This window comes from Mustela nivalis (genome assembly GCF_964662115.1).
Source record: "Mustela nivalis genome assembly, chromosome: 12".
NCBI classification, from domain to species: Eukaryota; Metazoa; Chordata; class Mammalia; order Carnivora; family Mustelidae; genus Mustela; species Mustela nivalis.
Genome location: NC_139031.1, coordinates 73,556,513 through 73,576,763, shown reverse-complemented (window position 1 = coordinate 73,576,763; position 20,251 = coordinate 73,556,513). Strand labels below are relative to the sequence as shown.

The 20,251-nt window shown below is 36.5% G+C and overlaps 1 protein-coding gene across 4 annotated transcripts in view; it reads left to right on the top strand.

Moving 5' to 3' along the window:
- Nucleotides 1-20,251, top strand: part of CROT (carnitine O-octanoyltransferase) — a 47,751-nt gene that overhangs the window by 7,129 nt on the left and 20,371 nt on the right. For 2 of the 4 annotated variants that reach the window (XM_082692379.1, XM_082692380.1), the window contains exons 4-10: nucleotides 841-965; nucleotides 2,565-2,746; nucleotides 2,915-3,039; nucleotides 10,016-10,124; nucleotides 12,936-13,029; nucleotides 14,209-14,334; nucleotides 15,653-15,754. In XM_082692379.1, coding sequence (XP_082548505.1) covers nucleotides 841-965; nucleotides 2,565-2,746; nucleotides 2,915-3,039; nucleotides 10,016-10,124; nucleotides 12,936-13,029; nucleotides 14,209-14,334; nucleotides 15,653-15,754 — 863 coding nt within the window. Of the gene's footprint in view, nucleotides 1-840; nucleotides 966-2,564; nucleotides 2,747-2,914; nucleotides 3,040-10,015; nucleotides 10,125-12,935; nucleotides 13,030-14,208; nucleotides 14,335-15,652; nucleotides 15,755-20,251 lie in introns of those variants that run through there. The other 2 variants (XM_082692381.1, XM_082692382.1) reach the window with 2 other exon arrangements.

Below are 20,251 nucleotides of genomic sequence, written 5' to 3'. Positions count from 1 at the left end.
GTCCGTTTAGTGAGTTTCTTGAAGGATTAGAGATAAATGTATTCATTTAGTTCACTTTGTTTAACTGAAAGTCCTCTGATATTTTTATAATTGTTTCCTTTTTTCTCTCTTTTAACTCATTTACCTTCATCTGGGAATTCTAGTTTTTTTTTTTTTTTTTAATTTACTGTTTATTTGCTGTATTTTTGTTACTCATCTTGCTTGTACTTTCTCTAGAGCTATTTAAATTGACTAAGATAGTACTTTGAAGAAACAAAATAAAACAGAAGGAAGATATTAATGTCCTTTGGTTACTAATTGACTTGTCTGTAGCTTAATTTTCAGAAGTTGGTTTTCATTTTCATGGGCTAGGAACCTTCCCATCCCCTCCCCCACTTTTGGGGAAGGAAACCAAAATGGTTTCTATGGGCAGGCTTTATACTTAAATTTACATATGTATTGCATTTACATACGTGATGTTTAAGTCTCTGCTTGAACATTAGTGGAAAGAAGCTTTGATTTCTCTTATTTATTGCTATACAGGATTTACTTCTCTGTTGGACCAATAGCTAGAGGATAGTCCTGTCTTCATCATTTTAACTGTCATCATCCAGAATGATTTTGAAGTAATTTTTCAGAAAATGGTTATCAGATTACATAGTATCCCCTGTTTAATTTTTTTATAGCATTTGTATTGTTGCTTTTCAGTCATTTTCATGTAAATTCTCTTATGGTTTATCGGACCACTGTGATAATTACTGCATATCTTACATAATTGAGTCTTATTATTTGTGTAATAGTGGAAGTGAGTTTGTTTTACTTGATGTCGAAATATTTTAACGAAATATTTTTTCCTTATAGTAAAGCCGTTTGCAAATAAAGAAGAATATAAAAAAACTAAAGAAATTGTCCAAAAATTTCAAGATGGTATTGGAAGAAAACTGCATCAGAAATTACTTGAAAGGGCAAAAGGAAAAAGAAATTGGGTATTTATGTTATTGTACTTAGAATTAGAAAATTGATGATGCCTAAAGAATGAAAAATAAAAATAGTTTTCATTTTAAATAGCTTTCATTTTAAAATTATTAGCCTAAGTCCTTTCAGCCATTGTTATAGTCATCCAAAAGAATTAATAAATTGTTTAACTCTAGGGAGTTTTGATTGTTGTGTGTGAGCTCCTCTCTTATATGGGGAACCTGTCAAAATACAGATTGCTTGGGACCAGGATTTCTGAATGGGGGCCCAGAAACCCTTATGTTGACAGCTGTCCCATGTGGTTCTGATGGAGGTGTTCTGTAGCCCTTGCTTGTGAGAAAGACTTTGTTCAGGTAATCCTAGTCTGAAAAAACTCCAGACACCAAAAATAGATACCACATAGGTGGTATACAAATATTTAAACATCATATGGGAGAGAAAGGGCCATTACAAAATTGGAGTGGAGAATGATTATGAGTATTATGTATTTTAGTTAAATAGATTGAAGGGGAGATGTTAGTATAATAATTACTGAGGCAGTAATTTTCTACAGGGAGTCTTTGACTTCTTCAGCTTAATTACTTCTGTAGTACGAATCAGAGGATAAGTTTTTGTAATTAAAAAACATTGCCTTACTCTAGAAATAATGATTGTAGCTATCTTTAAGTTTTAGAAATAAAAAGGAAGCTGATCTTTTCATTAGTCATTGATACCTGTGATGGAATAATGAAATTTTATACTTCCAGATTCCTTTATTCTCAGTCTTGAGACTTGAGTGATTTTATAATTAAATCAGGGTAAAGATAAAGAAGTCTGTATCCTTTTGCTTATTTCTTTTCCTAAATGATTGATTATAGTTTATAACATATAAACATTTAACATATAAACTATAAACTGTAGTTTATAGTTTATAACATCAGTTCCTTAAAAAATAACTCCATGTAGTTTGATGGGATCTGTTTACCTAAGCATGAAATTCAATTGCAGATTGTAAAAGACGGACACACAAAGCCCTGTCTGTGAAAAATCTAAATTAGTTTTAAGTATACTGAAAAGGTTTTAGATTTCTGATTTAGTACTTCAGTTTTTGCTTGGAAAAGGGTAATCGCAAATGCCTTAATAGTTGTTAAAATTAAATGAGGATTTGTTTTATATTTATTTACCCAAGGTGCTCTGAGAAAACACACCTAAGTACTTAGTTTGGTATTTGTGACTCCAATAAGATCTTTCTGAAAAGGTGCCTTTTCATTGTTTTCTTGTTGCCTGTTTTTGATAGTGTAGTTAAACAGAATAGTATTTAAGATCTGATAGTTCCAAAAAAGGAAATGATCACAGTAGCATTTTTCAATATCTACCATGATTTAAAACAAGAAAATGTCTTTATTTCTTAATTTTTTTTTTGTTTTGTTTTCAAAACAAACTTGCCAAGGTAAAATTTACATATAATAAAATCTGTTATCAGTGTACAATGGGCATGGGTAAGAGAACATGTTTTTAAGTGTTAAAGAATAAAGAGAAAAGAACAAATATAACTTTTTTTCCCCCCTTGCAGTTACACATTCAATGCTGAGTCTTCTCAGCATTGGGTTGATGTTCTTAATTTCTTTTAGCTGGAAGAGTGGTGGCTGAATTGTGCCTATCTGGATGTTCGTTTACCATCGCAACTGAATGTCAATTTTGCTGGTCCTGCACCTTATATTGAACACTACTGGCCTCCAAAGGAAGGCACTCAGTTGGAAAGAGGAAGTATAAATCTTTGGCATAACTTGAATTACTGGCAGCTATTAAGAAAGTAAGGACAGTTATGTGAATTTAGTAAGATATTTACTCAAAGTTTGACATGGCAAAATGTTGAGAAGCTTTATTTTGAGGATCCTACAGTTGTGACTACTTGGTTTATAAGTTTTAGAATGACTTGTTGATCAAAATACTTTGTTTGTTTGTTTGTTTGTTTTAATAGAGAAAAAGTGCCTGTTGATAAATCGGAAAATAGTCCTCTAGATATGAATCAATTCCGAATGCTGTTTTCCACCTGCAGGATTCCAGGAATTACTAGAGATTCAGTTATTAGTTATTTTAGGACTGGTAAGTAGAAAACATGGGTGATTTTTTTGGTAAAGGCATTGGGATTTGGGTAGTTTTGCTGCAGTTTCTACTATGACACTATGGAACATACTCTTTTGAATATTTCTTTACTGGATTTTGACTAATTAGAGGCTTTTTTTGAACCTTTCAGTCATTGTAATTAGTCAGAAATAATTTATGGGAATGGATTTTGTAAACTGAATCTTATATTGTTCTGTGTAAAACCTGATGATTACGTTGTGTCATTTGAGAGTTGAAATTCTAAAGAGTATTATTAATCAGAGTATTAGGAAGTCTGGAGCATAGGATCTGGATCTATCTATCTCTTTTCTCTTCTTTGAATTCTCTTTTTGAATGTGCTTATCTGTGCTTATCATGCCCCATTTCTCTTTGTGAGTATGCCTTTCCTTCTACCCCCAGTCATATGAGGTGAGAGACTGATATCAGTCTTCTTGAAGACATATGAGTTCATATTGACTCATCAAAGTTTTTGTTTTTACTGTCAGCTTAATGGCAAATTCTCCTTGGTGTACTAGCATATCTTAAAATGGAAAATAGTTTTGTAAGTGCTGTTTTCCAGTTATTTCAGGATCTTTTTCTTTTTTGTAAATTTAATAACATAGCTTATGGTGGGGTGCCTGGGTGGCTCGGTGGGTTAAAGCCTCTGCTTTCGGCTCAGGTAGCAATCCCAGGGACCTGGGATTGAGCCCCTCCTTGGGCTCTCTGCTCAACCGGGAGCCTGCTTCCTCCTTTCTCTCTCTGCCTTCCTCTCTGCCTACTTGTGATCTATCAAATAAATAAATAAAATCTTAAAAAAATAATAACATAGCTTATGGTTACTGTGGAATGTAATTATGGTTACTGTGGAATGTAATATTTTTCTTAACTGAAATTTCATTTAAAAGTAAAATTTCTATAGCCAGTTTTGTTTGTAGTGTGGGGAGTATGAGTTTACTTTCATGTATAACTCAACTCGTCTTTGTAAACCTCATTAGATGCTTGCGATATTTAATGTCTTCAAGCCACTCATATTTATCTTGATGTTGCAAATGAAAGGCCTGGTTATTTATGGCATAAAGTTTAATGGCTAAATATGAATGGAAAAGATGAATAGGAGAAAATGGAGAACAGCCGTAACAAAGAGAGAAATATACCTATCAATTAGGATCTAATATCAATAGACCTGGTTTTCAGTTTAATCTTTTTCACTTCATAGGTCCTTAGATAAGGTAATCTTTTAAGTTACAGTATGTAAAATTCAGATTCATTAATTTAATAATGTGTCTCTTAATGCAGTCCTTTAAGCTGTTGTGGTTAGTATATTCTTGTACTTAAGACCATGTGAAGATATGTAGATAGCTGAGATGTAGACAAAGCTGAGGGAATAATTAAAAAAAATAACAAAGTTAGTGATACTGTATAGAGAAGTAAGATAATATGAGTAACTGAGTGGCTGTTTTAGGTTAGATAGTTAGGAAAAACTCTCAGAGGATCTGAATGATATGATGATCCAGCAGTTTTTTGGCTTTTTCTTTTTCTTTTTTTAAGTTCAGTTTGTTGTTTTATGTGTTGAGGAGGGAATACCCTGGGCATGAATAAACTTGGCATGTTTGAAGGGGTATATGGATGGACTAGAGTAGGCAGGAGGCAGAGGGGACTATTGGAGTGTTGACTAGAGACAAGATCATATAGTATTTTGTAAGCCAACTGAGGTTTTTGGCTTTTTTAAGAATGTGAATATATAGTGAGTTTTGAGAAAGAAAGTGATGTGATCAGATTTATGTTTTGAAAAGATGATTCTAGGGGTGCCTGGCTGGCTAATTTGTTAAGCATCTGCCTTTGGTTCAGGTCATGATCTTGGGTCCTGGGATTGAGGCCCATATCAGGCTCCCTGCTCATTGGCAGCCTGCTTCTCCCTCTCCTACTCCCCCTGCTTGTGTCCCTATCTCACTGTATCTCTTTCTGTCAAATAAATAAATAAAATCTGTTTGTTTGTTTGTTTGTTTTTTGATGTGCTATGGTGAGGGCTGTGAAGTGTGTATACCTGGTGAGTCACAGACCTGTACGCCTGGGGGGCTATTAATACATTATATGTTTATAAAAAATTTTTAAAAAATTTTATAATATATATATATCTACATATATTTTAAAGATGATCCTACCTGCTATTTGAGGAGTAAGATTTTTAGGAACAGATAGGTTAGAAGCAGGGATATCAGTTAGAAAATTGTTTCAGTAATCCAAGATAGCCATAAAAATGTCTTGTAACTAAGGTGATAGCATGGAGCTGGTAAAAAGTTGGTAGATTCTGGATTTATTTTGGATTTGGATTTGGTAGAATTATTCATAGATTGGTTGTGATATGTGAGAGAAAAAGAATCAGAGATGACTTACAGTATCTGGCCCATTACAGAGTAATGGCATAGATAGGTGTGTTGGTTCTTCAGGTGGGAAAGTTTGGGAGGAAATACTTAGGGAGGAAATTAAGAGGTCCCTTAGACTAAGTTGAATTTAAGATGCCCTTTAGACATCTGAAGTGGAAATGCAAGTAGGCAGTTAGCTACAAAGTTTGGAGTTCAGAAGAGATTTCAGTAGTGCACATACATAGGGATTCAGGAATCACCATTAGTAGGCATAAAATAAATTTTTAAAGGCATAAGAGTAGCTAAAGCTACTTTTGTGACACCTGGAGATGGAGATTATCAGGGGAATCAGTACCCATACCGAATCTTACCACAATTAAATAGGGTATTTGGTAGTCTGAAGAGGAGAACATAGCAAAAGAGACCAAGGTGGGAAGAAAGGAAGGACAGTGGTCGCCTGGAAGCCAGGAGAAGAAAGGGTTGTATCAAATGCACCAGAGGCCAAATGAGATTAAAAAAAAAAAAGTGACCATTGTATTTATCAACATGATACGGACTGAGTTTGCCCTGACAAGAGCAGTCTTAGTGGAACTTGAGGATGGAACTCAGTTGGAGGAGGTGAAAGCAAACCAAGTAAGTAGTGACAACATTTGGAACTAATGCTTACAGAAGAAGCTTTGATGTGCAGTGGGAGGGACTTCATTTATTTTTTTAAAATGAGTAGTATTTAACATAGGAATGACATAGTAGAGAGAGAGAAAAAAATAATCAATCTGGCAGGGGAAAGGATAAGCAGCCAAAGTCATTGAAAAGATAAGAACTGAGAGGATCAAGAGTAGAAACAGTGGAGGGTTGGTCTTTGATAGGAGCAAGGATGAGAAGGAATGCAGAAAGTGCATCTGGGTGCAAATAGATGGGTCAATTTTGTTGTGGGAAGATGAGGAGGTCTGTGTAATCTTTGTGTTTTCCTTGGGGAAATGAGAACTGAGGTCATTAGCTGGGGTAGAAGACTTGAGGAGAAAGGAGAAGGTTTAAAATACTAGTCATTTTGGCAGGGTACCTGACTGGCTCAGTCGGTAAGTATCTGACTCTTGTTTTGGGCTCATGTCATGATCTCAGGGTTGTGGGATGAGCCCCACAATGGGCTCTGTGCTCAGCATGGAGTCTGCTTGAGATTCTCTCTCCCCCCACCTCTGCCTTTCCCCCAGCTTGCTCTCTCTTTCTCTTTCAAAATAAATAAATAAATATGTAAAATCTAAAAAAAAAAATACTAGTCATTTTGGAAAGTGGGAGAAGCAAATGTGCTAGGGGAATGCAGGGTAGCTGATCAGTGTTGAGTGCCCATTTGAAATGGCGTGTTTAAGAATTTGAAGTTAGATTAGACTGTTTTGTTCTTCAGCAGCAATCAGGCAGGCACAGAGTGAGAGAGTGAAAGATTTAAGGGTTTTACAAAGAAGAAATTAAAATGCTGGGCCATGGAATCTATCTTTGATACAGAGAAAATTGAAGAGATTATGCATGCAAAGGCAGCATGTAAGGCTCTGGCTAAGAGGATAATGTCATTAAGGAGGCAGTAGTTGAGAACTGTTTTTATTTTTACTTACCCCTTAAGAGACCATTAAGACTAATTCAGTCATGCCTTTTATCCTGTTTTATCTCATTTGCCTGAGCAGTTCAAACCTCTCAGGTCATCTCTTATCTAGATTCAGGGATTTCTGTGTAGCCTAATTTGATCCAAGTTTCCCACTACTGTGACCCACCCTTCCTCCATTTCCCTGACTTCTGCTATACTTTCTGGAGCTCATGGGCAGCAAAATCCTTTATATCCTCAAGGTTTTCTCTGGAAGTTCCTGTTTCCCTTTGAAAGGTACTATTACTGAACCTGGTTATTTGAGATCCCTGCATTCCCTATAACCATCTCAAGTGGGTATATTTTTTTGTCATACTGTGGTACTAGAGGATATATAGGAGATGTTGGTGTCCTTTTTATTTCTGGTGGCCCTTGTCCCCCTTTTTTTTCTCCTTCCTTACAGTTCGAGCTCTTGAAAAAAGGAAAGCTATCAGGTTATGTCACCAGAGCTTGTCATTGTTGTAGTGACCTTTTATCCTTTAATTCTTAACAAAATTTTTAAAATTTAAATTCAATTAAACATATATGGTATTATTAGTTTCTGAGGTAGAATTTAGTATTCTCCCATTGCTTTATCACCAGTCTCACTATCTTTCTTTTCATCACTACTTCATTCACATTGTTTTCTTTTTTTAAAAATTTTTTAAATTTTTTAAAAGTTTTTATCAATTTATTTGACAGAGAGGGAGAGAGCACAAGCTGGGAAACAGCAGTCAGAGGAAGAGGGAGAAGCAGGCTTCCCTGCTGAGCAGGGAGCCTGATGCAGGCTCAATCCCAGGGCCCTGGGATCATGACCTGAGCTGAAGGCAGAGGCGTAACCATCCGACTGAGTCACCCAGGTGCCCCCCACATTCTCGTTCTCAATGACTTTAGCTTCTAGTTGTAGATAATCCATGATCTCCTTTCCTTCACTTTTTTCATGCAGTAATCTGTACCTTGACTCCTTCTCAGGCAACCACACACCTGTGGTCATGCCATAGAACTTATTATAAAAAACTCATGTCCTCTAACATAGAAATTATAAGCATTTCATTCTGATCTCCACCTTCTGTTCACAACTCACTTCCTTTACTAGTCAGCCTTAGCTATGTCTTTGACCATGCTATGATTTCAACTGAGTTATGGAATAGTTCTTCACAGTTCCAGTCCTCCCTCTTCCACCCCCAATCTGTACTTCTTTCTGTGCTTATTCACTGGAATTAACTCCTTCATACACATTGAAATCTTTGCCCACTCACTCCTTCCTCACTCTACCCACACCCCATCATGGTTTAATTTTCATTGTCTGTCTTGCCTCTATATATTAAAGATACCTACCCTTGCAATTTACTTGGCCTGAGAAAACCAAGAAAACCTCATTTGATTTTCTCAAACCCCAAATGGATCCACAGCATGAACTTGCCATATTGTTTTGTCATGTTATTCTCTCACTTCCAGAGAGACTATTTCATGCCTTTTTCCTTCCTTATTCTCAGCTAATGGACTCCTCTTCTCAACAAATGTAAAGCAGTCTTTCCATCACTAAATGTAGTAGCCTCTCTGTTAGGTGGAATGATGCCTCCCCACCTGCCAGAGATGTTCGCTTTCTAATCCGTGGAACCTGTTGAATGTTTTAGGTTGCATGGTAAAGGGCAGTAAAGGTTGCAGATGAAATTAAGACTGTTAATCAGTTGACCTAAACATGGGAAGATTATTCTGGATTATTCATGTGGGTACAGAGTAATCACAGGAGTTGTCATGAGTGAAGAGAGAGGCATAGAGAGAATCAAACTGATGGCAGCAAATTGATGGAAAGTCATGAACCTCCCTTGATGGCTTTGAGATGGAAGAGGCGAGTCCTGAGTCCAGGAGTATGGGTAGCCTCTGGAAACTAGAAAAGCGAAGGAAATTCGTTCTCCTCTAGAGCCTCCAAAAGGAACACAGGTATGCTGACACTTTCATTTTAGCCTACTAAGACACATTTCAGACTTCTAGTCACCAGACCTGTTAGGACCTGGTCCGTAAATGACAGAAAAAAAAAAAGGTAGCATTAAATGTAAAAAGATATGGAGGGTTTTGAAGGAGAAGAGAGAAGAAGTGTTTTGGAAATAGTCATGAAAGACCAGAAAAATACATGCCTTACCTCCTAGGACTTGAGAAAATAGGATATTAGAAAAAAAAAAGTGCTGTGAGGAGGTGGTGTTTCTCATAGTTGATGAATTTCGGGAGATAAGGTGTGCAAAGCATTTACCACAGTTTTGTACGTATCAACCAGTAAATTTCCTTCTGTTGGTAATATATGTCTTCTCTTTTTTTTTTTTTTCTTAGAGGGAAGAAGCAGAGATCATATAGGAAGCCATTTGTTAAAAGGAATAATAATTGAAAAATGAGGCTAAATCAGAATAGTCTGAGATTTACAGCAAAGCAGTAGTTCTTGGGGAGTTAAGGCATACCCAGAAAATCATAGAATAAGTTATCAGTGGCTTACCAGGTATCATTAGAACCTTAAATAAAACTAGATTTGGCAAAAGCATTGTTGCCACACAGGCAAAGAGTGTTCTTTCTCAACTGAAAACTATTTTATTTAGAAACCATAGCTAGATATTACTGCAGTTTAAATTATCTGATGAATGGTCAACATTGAAATAAACCCAAAGAAAAATTAATTCAAATAGCTCTTCTCTAGGATTCCTTGCTACCCTTTTCCCCTTGTCATTGCTGTCCATGAATAAACCAGAGAGCCCTGCAGTAGTTTGGGATTTATACGAGTCTCAGGGTGTACAAATACTTGAAACTCCATGGGTTTTTCATGTTTCACATGGACAGTTTTCAAGAGTGTATATATCATAGTTGAAAGTCCACCTTATTATTCATATGATATATTTGATGAGTATATGACGAAGTATTGGAGCAAGGGTTATTTTCTTCTACTGGGTGTAAGTACGCAGTTTTACTCTTATGTAACTTTGAGAGCTTGAGTTGGTGTTTCTGTTTCTTTTTCCAGAGAGTGAAGGACATTCCCCAACTCACATTGCAGTGCTTTGTCGAGGCCGAGTTTTTGTCTTCGATATAATACATGAAGGATGTTTGATCACCCCACCAGAGATTTACAGGTTTTCATTCTATTTTCTTGAGTCTTGAGGTGTTAAGCCTTTGCTTGAGTTTAAAAAATAAATATTCAGAATTGCCTTTTTTATAGGCAAGGGTAAGCTAAAAAGAAGAATTTTATGTATGCTGATTTTTCAAAAGTATTTTTATTTCATTTTATTTTTAAAATTTTTAAAAATATTTTAGTTATTAGAGAGTGAGTGAGAGAGAAAGCACGAGCAGAGGGAGAGGTAGAGGGAGAAGCAGGCTCCCCCCTGAGCAGGAAGCCCGATGCTGGGCTTCATCCTGGACCCTGGGATCATGACCTGAGCCTAAGGCAGATTCTTAACCATCTGAGCCACCCAGGCGCCCCTGTCTGCTGTAGCATTTGTAAATCTTTTTACTTTTTCAAGAAAAATCATTGTTAATCATCTGTTTTTTAGAGCAGCTGCCAGACCTTGCATTCCCACCAACTATAAGAAGGTTCCCCTTTCTCTACAACCTCACCAAAATCTGTTGTTTCCTGACTTGTTAATTTTAGCCATTCTGACTGGTGTGAGGTGGTATGTCATTGTGGTTTTGATCTGTATTTCCCTGATGCCGAGTGATGTGGAATAGTTGTATTTCCCTAATGCTGAGTGATGTGGAACATTTTTCATGCCATGATTAATGGTTTACGGCAACATCAAGCTGAAAGCCCCTTCCTGGGCCAGCTGATTGCAGCTGGCTTCCCCACTCCGAAGCCTGGGAGCTCTGTCATACCCAGGCACCCCAATCTTCCTGTGACCCTGGGGATCCTGAGACCATACTGTCCCAACTAGAATTCCACCTCACTTTGCCACCTGAGCACCTTTCAGGTGGGTGGCCTTCACCAGAACAGACTTTCAGAAGTTCTTAATTTGTGCTCTGCTGCTAGATAATTTTCCAGTAGCTAGAAGCTCCCTCCCCTCCGTGGTTTATCTTCCTGTATATCTCCTCAGATTCACTTCTCCACATCTCCTGCCTTGCAAAAAGTGGTTGCTTTTCTATTTGTAGAATTGCAGCTCTTCTTTCTTTAGAACTCTGGTTGAGTTCAGAGGTGTTCAGAATGATCTGATAGCTATCTAGCTCAATTCCAGGGACCAGACGAAACTAAGGTCTCCTACTTCTCCAACATCTTAGAAAGTCCTCTTTGTTAGCAATTCTTGAAACACATCAGGTTATCTTTAATCTTTGCACGTACTTGTGCTTTCTGTTTGGAATGCCCTTTTCTTCCTTATCCACCTTTTGAATAAGCAAGCATTCTTTCTCATGCCTTATGTTTGTTCACATGTCACCACAAAGTTAACTCTTTGCTGATTTCGCCTTCTTTTTCTGATAATAACCATCCAAATAGCTGTGAAGATTTCCTTCCTTTTTAAGGGAGGAAATAATGTTTAATTTAAGGGTGAATAATGTTCCACTGTGTGTGTGTATCTTTAGTACACTTTGTTTATTCATTCATCTGTCAACAAATAGTTAAGTTGCTTCTACCTCTTGGCTATTGTGAATAATACTGTGGTGAACATGGAAGTGCAGATGTCTCTTCAAGGTCCTGATCTCAGTTCCTTTGGATATATACCCAAACTGGGATTGCTGGATCATAAAGTAGTTCTACATTTAATTTCTTGAGTAACATCCATACTGTTTTCTATAGTGGCTGGACCAATTTACACTCCCACCACCAGCAGTGCACAGGGGTTCTTTTCTCCACATCCTCACCAACACTCATTTCTTATCTTTCTGGTAATAACCATCCAGATAGCTGTGAGGTGATGTATCGTGATTTTGATTTATACTTCCCTGATGATTAGTCATGTTTGGTACCTTTGCATGTACTTGCTGACCATTTTTCTGTCTTCTTTGAAGAAATGGCTGTTTAGTTCCTTTGCCTATTTTTAAGTCAGACTGGTTCTTTTTGCTGAGTTGTAGGGGTTCCTTATATATTTTGGATATTCTTATCAGATATAAATATCAGATATAAATATTCTTATCAGATACATGGCTTGCAAATACTTTCTCATATTCTTTAGGTTGCCTTTTAATTTTGTTGTTAACTGTGTGGAAGTTTTTGGATTGATGTAATCTTACTTGTCTGTTTTTACTTGTGTTGCCTGTGCTTTTGTTGTCTTTGTGAAACCTGTAGATTTTTGTCTGATGAAAATGTATTTCTTTGTTGAAGAATCCGTTATTTACTTGTCATCTGTGTAAAAATCTGATGAAATTCATCAGATTGGCAGAAGCAAGTACTTTGAGAGGAAATAATTTGTCTTCATCTAATAATCTTTACAATGATGATAAGTAGCAACAGCAAATGTGAAAATATTTCAAACTGACTGCATAGTACTTCTGTTTTTGGGGTTACACACAAATATTAATCAGATATAGTGTAATTTCTTAAGTACATATGCACATAGTTTTTAGTTAGATAAGATATGCATAATATTTGTAATATTATTTGTCATAATATTTTTCAAGTTCTCTATTGTAAGAGGTATTTATTGTAAGGAGTATTGACTTAGACCTTAGAAGTACAAGAACATTTGGCAGTATAAGTAATACTAGCCAAACAGTCAATTTATTTACTTAAGTTGTTGTCAAATGTACTTTTGTGTGAATAGGCCACATACTCACTTATTTTTTAAAAAATAAGATGGGTATGAGAGATAAATCCATTGCTTTTGAGATCATAATCCCTTTCTTTGGATAATATATGAAAACACAAGTACTGATAAATATTATGACCTATTAAAGGCTAAAAGTAGCTAGTGATCATGCTTATGCTCTTTTAAAATACTCTTTCTTTAATCTTTCCTAAGGCAATTGACATACATTCACAGGAAGTGCCATAGTGAACCTGATGGACCTGGGATAGCAGCATTGACTAGTGAGGAACGAACTCAATGGGCTAAGGTTATATGGTTTTCTTTTGTTGTTATTCTTTTAAGACTTTATTTATTTATTTATTTATTTAAAGAGAGCTTGAGCAGGGAGAAGGAGAGAGGACGTCTCAAATGGACTCCGCGTGGAGCCGGATGCAGGGCTTCATCCCCTAGCCCTGAGATCATGACATGAGTTGAAATCAAGGGTTGGACATTCAGCCGACTGAGACACCCAGGTGCCCCTCTTTTTTTTTTTTTTTTAATTGAGGTATATTTGACATAAAATTATATTTGTTTCAGTGTACAACATAATGATTAGATAGTTGTGTATATATATTACAGAATGATCACATTAAATCTGATTAACATTCATCATCTCATATAATTACAAATTGTTTTTCTTGTGATGAGGACTTTTAAGATTCTGGGGGCACCTGGGTGGCTCATGTCATCATCCCAGGATCCTGGGATTGAGCCCTACGTGGGACTTCCTGCTCAGAGTAGTGGGGAGTCTGCTTCTACCTCTCCCTCTGTCCCTCCCCTCGCTCATGCTCTCTCTCGTGCTCTTTCTCAAATGATTAAATAAATAGATAGATAGATAAATAAATCTTTTTTTAAAAAGAAGTATTCTGTTAGCAATTTTCAAATATGTAATACAGTATTATTAACTTTACAGACCTCCTCCATGTTTTGAAAGTTTGTGTTATGTCACTTCACTTTCACAAAGTGAAGTACTTATTTTTGTTCATTGAAAGAAACCCAGAAAGGATTTTTGCTGTTGTGAAAAAAAGCAAAAAGCAAAAATAGTGTTCAGCATTTTTTTTTTTTCTGCATGCGCCTCCCTGGCAGCAACAAGCTCCTTCCCCAGGAGCTGCCCTCAGTATCTCAGCATCAAGCTTTGAACATCAGTGCCTACGAGCATCTGTGCTTTATCTCACTTTATTTGTAAGTTCTCTACCAAAATGTGTCCTATGTTATCAGTAAAGCCTCTAAGAGAGGTCATTTTTTGGGCCCAGGAATGTTCAAACATTTTTCCGTATAAATTAATAGTAATTGCTTTTCTGCTTTTTATCATTTTGACTTAAGAATGCTCTACTTCCAGATATCAGTTTACACTTTTCTTGATGAACCTTTCCCTGACAAATTATTTTGAGATTTTTCTGGATATAGTTAATTTGTAATATTTAATCACTTTCTCTTTATACATTAGGCACGAGAGTATTTGATTAGTCTTGATCCAGAGAATTTGACTATGTTAGAAAAAATTCAGAGCAGTTTACTGGTATATTCCATAGAGGATAGCAGTCCACATGTAACACCAGAAGATTATTCTCAGGTATGTAAATATTTTGCTCTGCTATTTCTTCTCACTAATTATTCTGGAAGACTCTTGTGTATACCAAAGATGAGAAGATTTTTTTGTTAAATGCAGGGTCTTAAAATTTTTTCGTAGCTATCATATATATTTACCAGGTTGGAGCTTATACATAAATAATCCTTCATAAAGGATTGTTATTGTCATTGTTTAGGTAATGTAGATATATCTTGGACATTGTTTAAAGAAGTATGACTGTTGTTTGCATGTACAGAAAATTTGCATAGGACACTGGGCTAAGTGAGCTTATGCCAGGGGTGACATGAGAACGTGCCTGTGACCCACCCCAGTGTATCTTGACACCTTAGTTGCTGGGGTCTATCCTAAGAGTTATAGCACTATTGACAGACTTTAGTGAGTTTAAGAGTAAATGTGGTCTTTGTTTCCCCTCCCCCACCCACTCTGGGTAATATTATCATTTCCTGGGAAATAATAAAAGGTAGTAGTCTTATTTGTAGATGTCTCTTGGTCTTTTGAAAACATTTATATTGAATGATAGAAATAGTACAGAGTTGGAAAATCTTGTAGGTAGAAATAGCTTTCTTTTATGTAAATTGAACTTTGTTTTTTAAGTAGGAGAGTTACCAAACTTCTTGAGGAAGAATATATTCTAATGTAGTACTGTTTGAACTTTCACTGCCAGAATCTAGTTTGACTTGCGTTTAGATTGCAGTCTACTACATATATACACACTTGTAACAGAAGTTTCAGAAAATAGTAATTACTTTTACTATCTGTGATAGAGTCTAATATTTGTATTCTCTCTTTTTTTTTGTAATGAATGTTTACTGTGATATATTAAATCAATTTAATGACTCCCTAATGGGCCAAAGCCTACTGTGTGAGAAACAAGCTTAGTGTATATTAATTCAGTGTAAATTACAATATTATTAAAATATCTTCTTCATAAGTGGACTCTAATGACTAAACTTACCACAGCTTCTTAGACTATTCAAGCTGCAAAAGCTTTGTCTTTTTTTTTTAAGTTCTCTAAACCCCCATGACTATTGTACCAGCTTTCTGTTTTTCATAGGATTTTTGAGATTTTGAGAAATATTTAAAGGCAGGGCTGGAATTAGTATTATCTCTTGAGTATAATTATTATCATTTTACTAAATTTGGTTTACCTGAAGAGGAAAAGTGGCATCTTATATATGTGTGTGTGTGTGTGTGTGTGTGTGTGTGTGTGTACTTATATAATATACACAGACATATAAGATGTAAATACTTATAAACCTCTTAACATTCTCTTAACTTTAAAATACTACATGTATTTTAGGTAACCACAATGACCCTTACAGGAGATCCAACTGTACGCTGGGGAGACAAATCTTATAACTTGATTTCCTTTTCCAATGGAGTATTTGGCTGTAGTTGTGATGTAAGTCAACTTTCTGAAGTTATTTTTCTTTTCAACTGTTTAGGTTAATTTAGTGGCAATAAACTAGGTAGGCTGTTCTGTGTTCATATAAATACACACTTTAATAGCTCTGTGACATTATACTAAAAGGTTTAGTTTTGAATTCTCAGTGAAAACAGAGAATAGGACAAGTTATTTTCATTTGTAGTATGGCTAATAGTTTGGTGTGTATCTGCAAAGTGGAAGTTGCATGTATTTTATGTAGTTACGGATTTTAAAGAATTATGAAGCTCTTTAAAATGCACTATTACCTATTGAGAATTAGAACCTATTTCTTTTTTTAAGATTTTCATTTATTTTTGCAAGAGATAGGTAGAGGAGAAGAGAGCATGAGTGGAGTGGGGAGGGGCAGAGGAAGAAGCAGACTCCCTGCTGAGCAGGGAGCCCCATGTAGGACTCCATCCTAGGATCCAAGGATCATGACCTGAGCAGATGCTTAACTGATTGAACCACCCAGGTGACTGAATTACAACTTATTTTAAAAGATTCAGCATTATGTCTATGTTCTTTGCACAGAGAAGTAGATGTGCATATATTTCTAGATTTTCCCAGTAATTTAATTATTTTCCTAAAATAGCACATAACCTTTGGAACATTTATTTACACTATAGAAAATAAAGTGTCAGGTGCTTCTACTATTTTTTACCTCCTTATTTTTAAAAAATCTCTTTATTCTCCTGTGATCATCTTTATTAAGTCTACCTTGCCATTTTCTGATAGACGTTCAAGAAGTCTGTGAACCTAGAAAATTAAAAAAGAAGAAGTTGCAATATACACTTACAATCTCATTGTAAGATCTTTCATAAAATATGGAACTGACTATAAAGTAGTGTGAGGTAGTTTTTTTTGACCTGTCATATTGATCTGGGCTCAATAGCTGTATTAATCAGTATTTATTCAGTTTTAGGTGATAGAAACCTAAATTATACTGATATTAGCTTAAGAATGTATTCATTGGCATAGGAGTACAGTTAAGTTTGGGTAAGACTGACTTCCAGTGTACAAATGCTTTCATTAGAAATTTCTTTCTCGGGGCGCCTGGGTGGCTCAGTGGGTTAAGGCCTCTGCCTTCGGCTCAGGTCATGATCCCAGGGTCCTGGGATCAAGCCCCACGTCGGGCTCTCTGCTCTGCAGGGAGCCTGCTTCCTCCCCTCTCTCTCTCTGCCTGCCTCTCTGCCTACTTGTGATTTCTCTCTCTCTGTCAAATAAATAAAATCTTAAAAAAAAAAATTTTCTTTCTCAATTTTTTGGCATTTTTTCCCTTTGTTTAACTTCATCTTCAGGTAGACTATCCCCTGTGATTGTTGTATCCACAATCTCATGTCTTCACAGCTCCTTTCACAGATTAGTGTTCCGAATGGAAATGGCCAGCTTACCACGGCTGCCCTCCCCCTTCTTCCCTCCAGTGGTTCCAACACAAGTCTTGGGAATAATGCTCACTGGTTGTTATTGGCCTTTGTCTATCATGTGCCCGTTCTGAGGAGTCAGGTACTCTTAATTACCTGGCCTGGGTCACATTGGAATCTAGCGGGTAGAATCATTCTCATTCAAACCATTACAGATGTGTGGTGGTTGCCTGCAGAAAAATCTTGGAAGAAGGTTAAGTGGTTGATGAGCAGGTAATAAAACTAGTTGTCTGTTACAGTAGCTCATCAGAGTGAAAGGTTGCTATGAGTGCTTTTAAAGATTGTCTTTCCTCTTCCTTGGAGTTCATTGTTGACAAAATATTTCATGTTAATTGCCTCAGTTTTCTTCTCTTGAGTTCTTTCTTTTATTCTTCTTGACTTTCTCAGTCTGGTTTATATTATCACTGTTTCCTGGAACACTATCCTTTGTGGAGTAGCTTACTACTTCCTACCGTCTTCCTCTCTTTCCTCCTTATACGTACTCAGACACTTAACAGCCTTTTCCCAGCTGCTGATTCTAACCCTAATGTTAAGTCTCACTTTTCCCTCCTGTGTGTGTTCTCTTCCTGTTTTAATAGTTTCATTGACTGTTTTTATATAGGTAGCTTGCAGTTAGTCTTTTTTTTTAAAGTTTTTGTTTAACTTCCAGTTACTTAACGTAAGTGCAGTATTAGTTTCAGGCGTACAGTATAGTGATTCAGCAATTCCATACATCACCTAGTGCTCATCATTATAAGTGAACTCCTTAATCCCCATCACCTATTTCACCTACCCACTACCCACCTCCCCTCTGATAACCATCAGTTCTCTATAGTTAAGAGTCTGTTTGTCTTTCTCTTTATTTTTCCCTTTGCTCATTTGTTTTGCTTGTTAAATTCCACATATAAGTGAAATCATTTGGTATTTGTCTTTCTCTGACCCATTTAGCTAAGCATAATACTCTCTAGCTCCATCCATGTTGTTGGAAATGGCAGAACTTTTTCATTTTTTTATGGCTGGATAATACTCTGTTGTATATGTATACCACAACTTCTTTACCCATTCATCAGTTGATGTAGCAGTTTTTCTTTTCTAGTTTTTACCTCTTCTCATTTTGAGAATTTTGTTTCATTGTATATTGTTCAAACTGCATGTTATATTATTACATAAGGTTAAGTTGTTCTCATGATCAAGAGCTCATCATCTTACTTGCCGCACTCACTTACAACCCTCAACGCCCTGCACACACAAAAAAAACATATTGCACTACTTTGGTTTTTTTTTTTAAGTTTTTTTCCCCCATTTTATTTCTTTTCTGTTCCTGCATTCATTGTTTATGCACCACACCCAGTGCTCCATGCAATATGTGTCCTCCTTAATACCCACCACCAGGCTCACCCAACCACCCCCAACCATCCCCTCCAAAACCCTCAGTTTGTTTCTCAGAGTCCAGAGTCTCTCATGGATTGTCTCCCCCTCCAATTTCCCCCAACTCACTTCTCCACTCCATCTCCCCATGTCCTCCGTATTATTCCTTAGGCTCCACAAGTAAGTGAAACCATATGATAATTGACTCTGCTTGATTTATTTCACTCAGCATAATCTCCTCTAGTCCCATCCATGTTGATACAAAAGTTGGGTATTCACCTTTTTTATGGAGGCATATATCCATTGTATATATGGACCATATCTTCCTTATCCATTCATCTGTTGAAGGGCATCTTGGCTCTTTCCACAGTTTGGCAACTTTGGTCGTTGCTGCTATGAACATCAGGGTACATATGGCCTTTTTCACTACATCAGTATCTTTGGGGTAAATACCCATTTGCACTACTTTGATTTTTATTAATAGTACTGAACTCTTTCTATTTGGTCAAATTTAGGATGAAAGTAACTTTAGGGATCTTGATTATCTCTGAATAAAGAATATTGGTCCCATAATAAACATACATCTCACCACAGATGAGATCTTTGTTGTTGTACTTGTATGGGCATGTTTTATGTGTATGTATTAACATCCATTTATTTATAAAATTGATCTGATTATCTCTCCTTGATAATCTGCTTTTAAATATCCCATATTAGTTTCTCTCGTAACTTAAGATGATTGTAGAAAAAACAATTTAACCTCTGTAAAACATCATTAGTAAATTGTATATAGTTGGTCTTTGAACAACATGGGTTTGAACTGTGTAGGTCCTCTTAAATGAATTTTTTTTTCAATAAATACATATTTTACTCTGATTAAAAAATAAGGTAGAAGTTTCCACATGACTAAAAGTGAAGGGAAGGTGATGGAGAGTTGCTGAGAAGGCTGGAACAGCAGGCTGTCACCTGCTTGTGGCACTCATCATCGTACTACCTGTGCAGAGTTTTTGGTTCACTGAGATTTTCAACAAAAAGTTGTGCAGGGGCTGTCTCTGGAGAGGGATTCTCAGCGAGGTGCCAAGACCAGTCATTGTCCATAGCTGGCCAAGGACCACAGAATGATAATCTGCTCTCCCCCCACCCCGCCATCCCTAGGGGTCCAGGAAAATACTTGGGGCGGGATAGCACCAGGTAGTAATGTGAGCTCTAAGGCCCAAGGTAGGACGGAGAGCTGTCTGAGGTGCTGAATATTCTCTACAGCAGAGAATTAATATTGCTGGGAGCAGCTTGCCAGAAACTGAATTAGAACCACATGGAGGGACCGGAAGGAGAAAGCAACCTAGAGAGAAGGTAACAGTGCTGTGCCTTCCCCTGTTCTCTGCCTTTCCCTGGACTCTGCCTGAAAGGAGATTGCCCACATTCCTGGGTAGCTTTGCTAACTTTGGGTGGGGATGAGGAGATGTGTGGTGCCTTATTCTACTCCTGTACCATATAGGTTTTTCCTTATGATTTACTTAATAACACTTTATTTTCTCTGTTTTTATTGTGAGAATACAGTGCATAATACAACACAAAGCATGTTAATCGACTGTTTTTGTATCGGCAAATGTTATGTTCTGGTCAACAACAGGCAATGAGTAATTAAGTTAGTTCTGGGGAGTGAAAAGTTATATGTGGATTTTGATTGCATGGGAGGTCAGCTTTA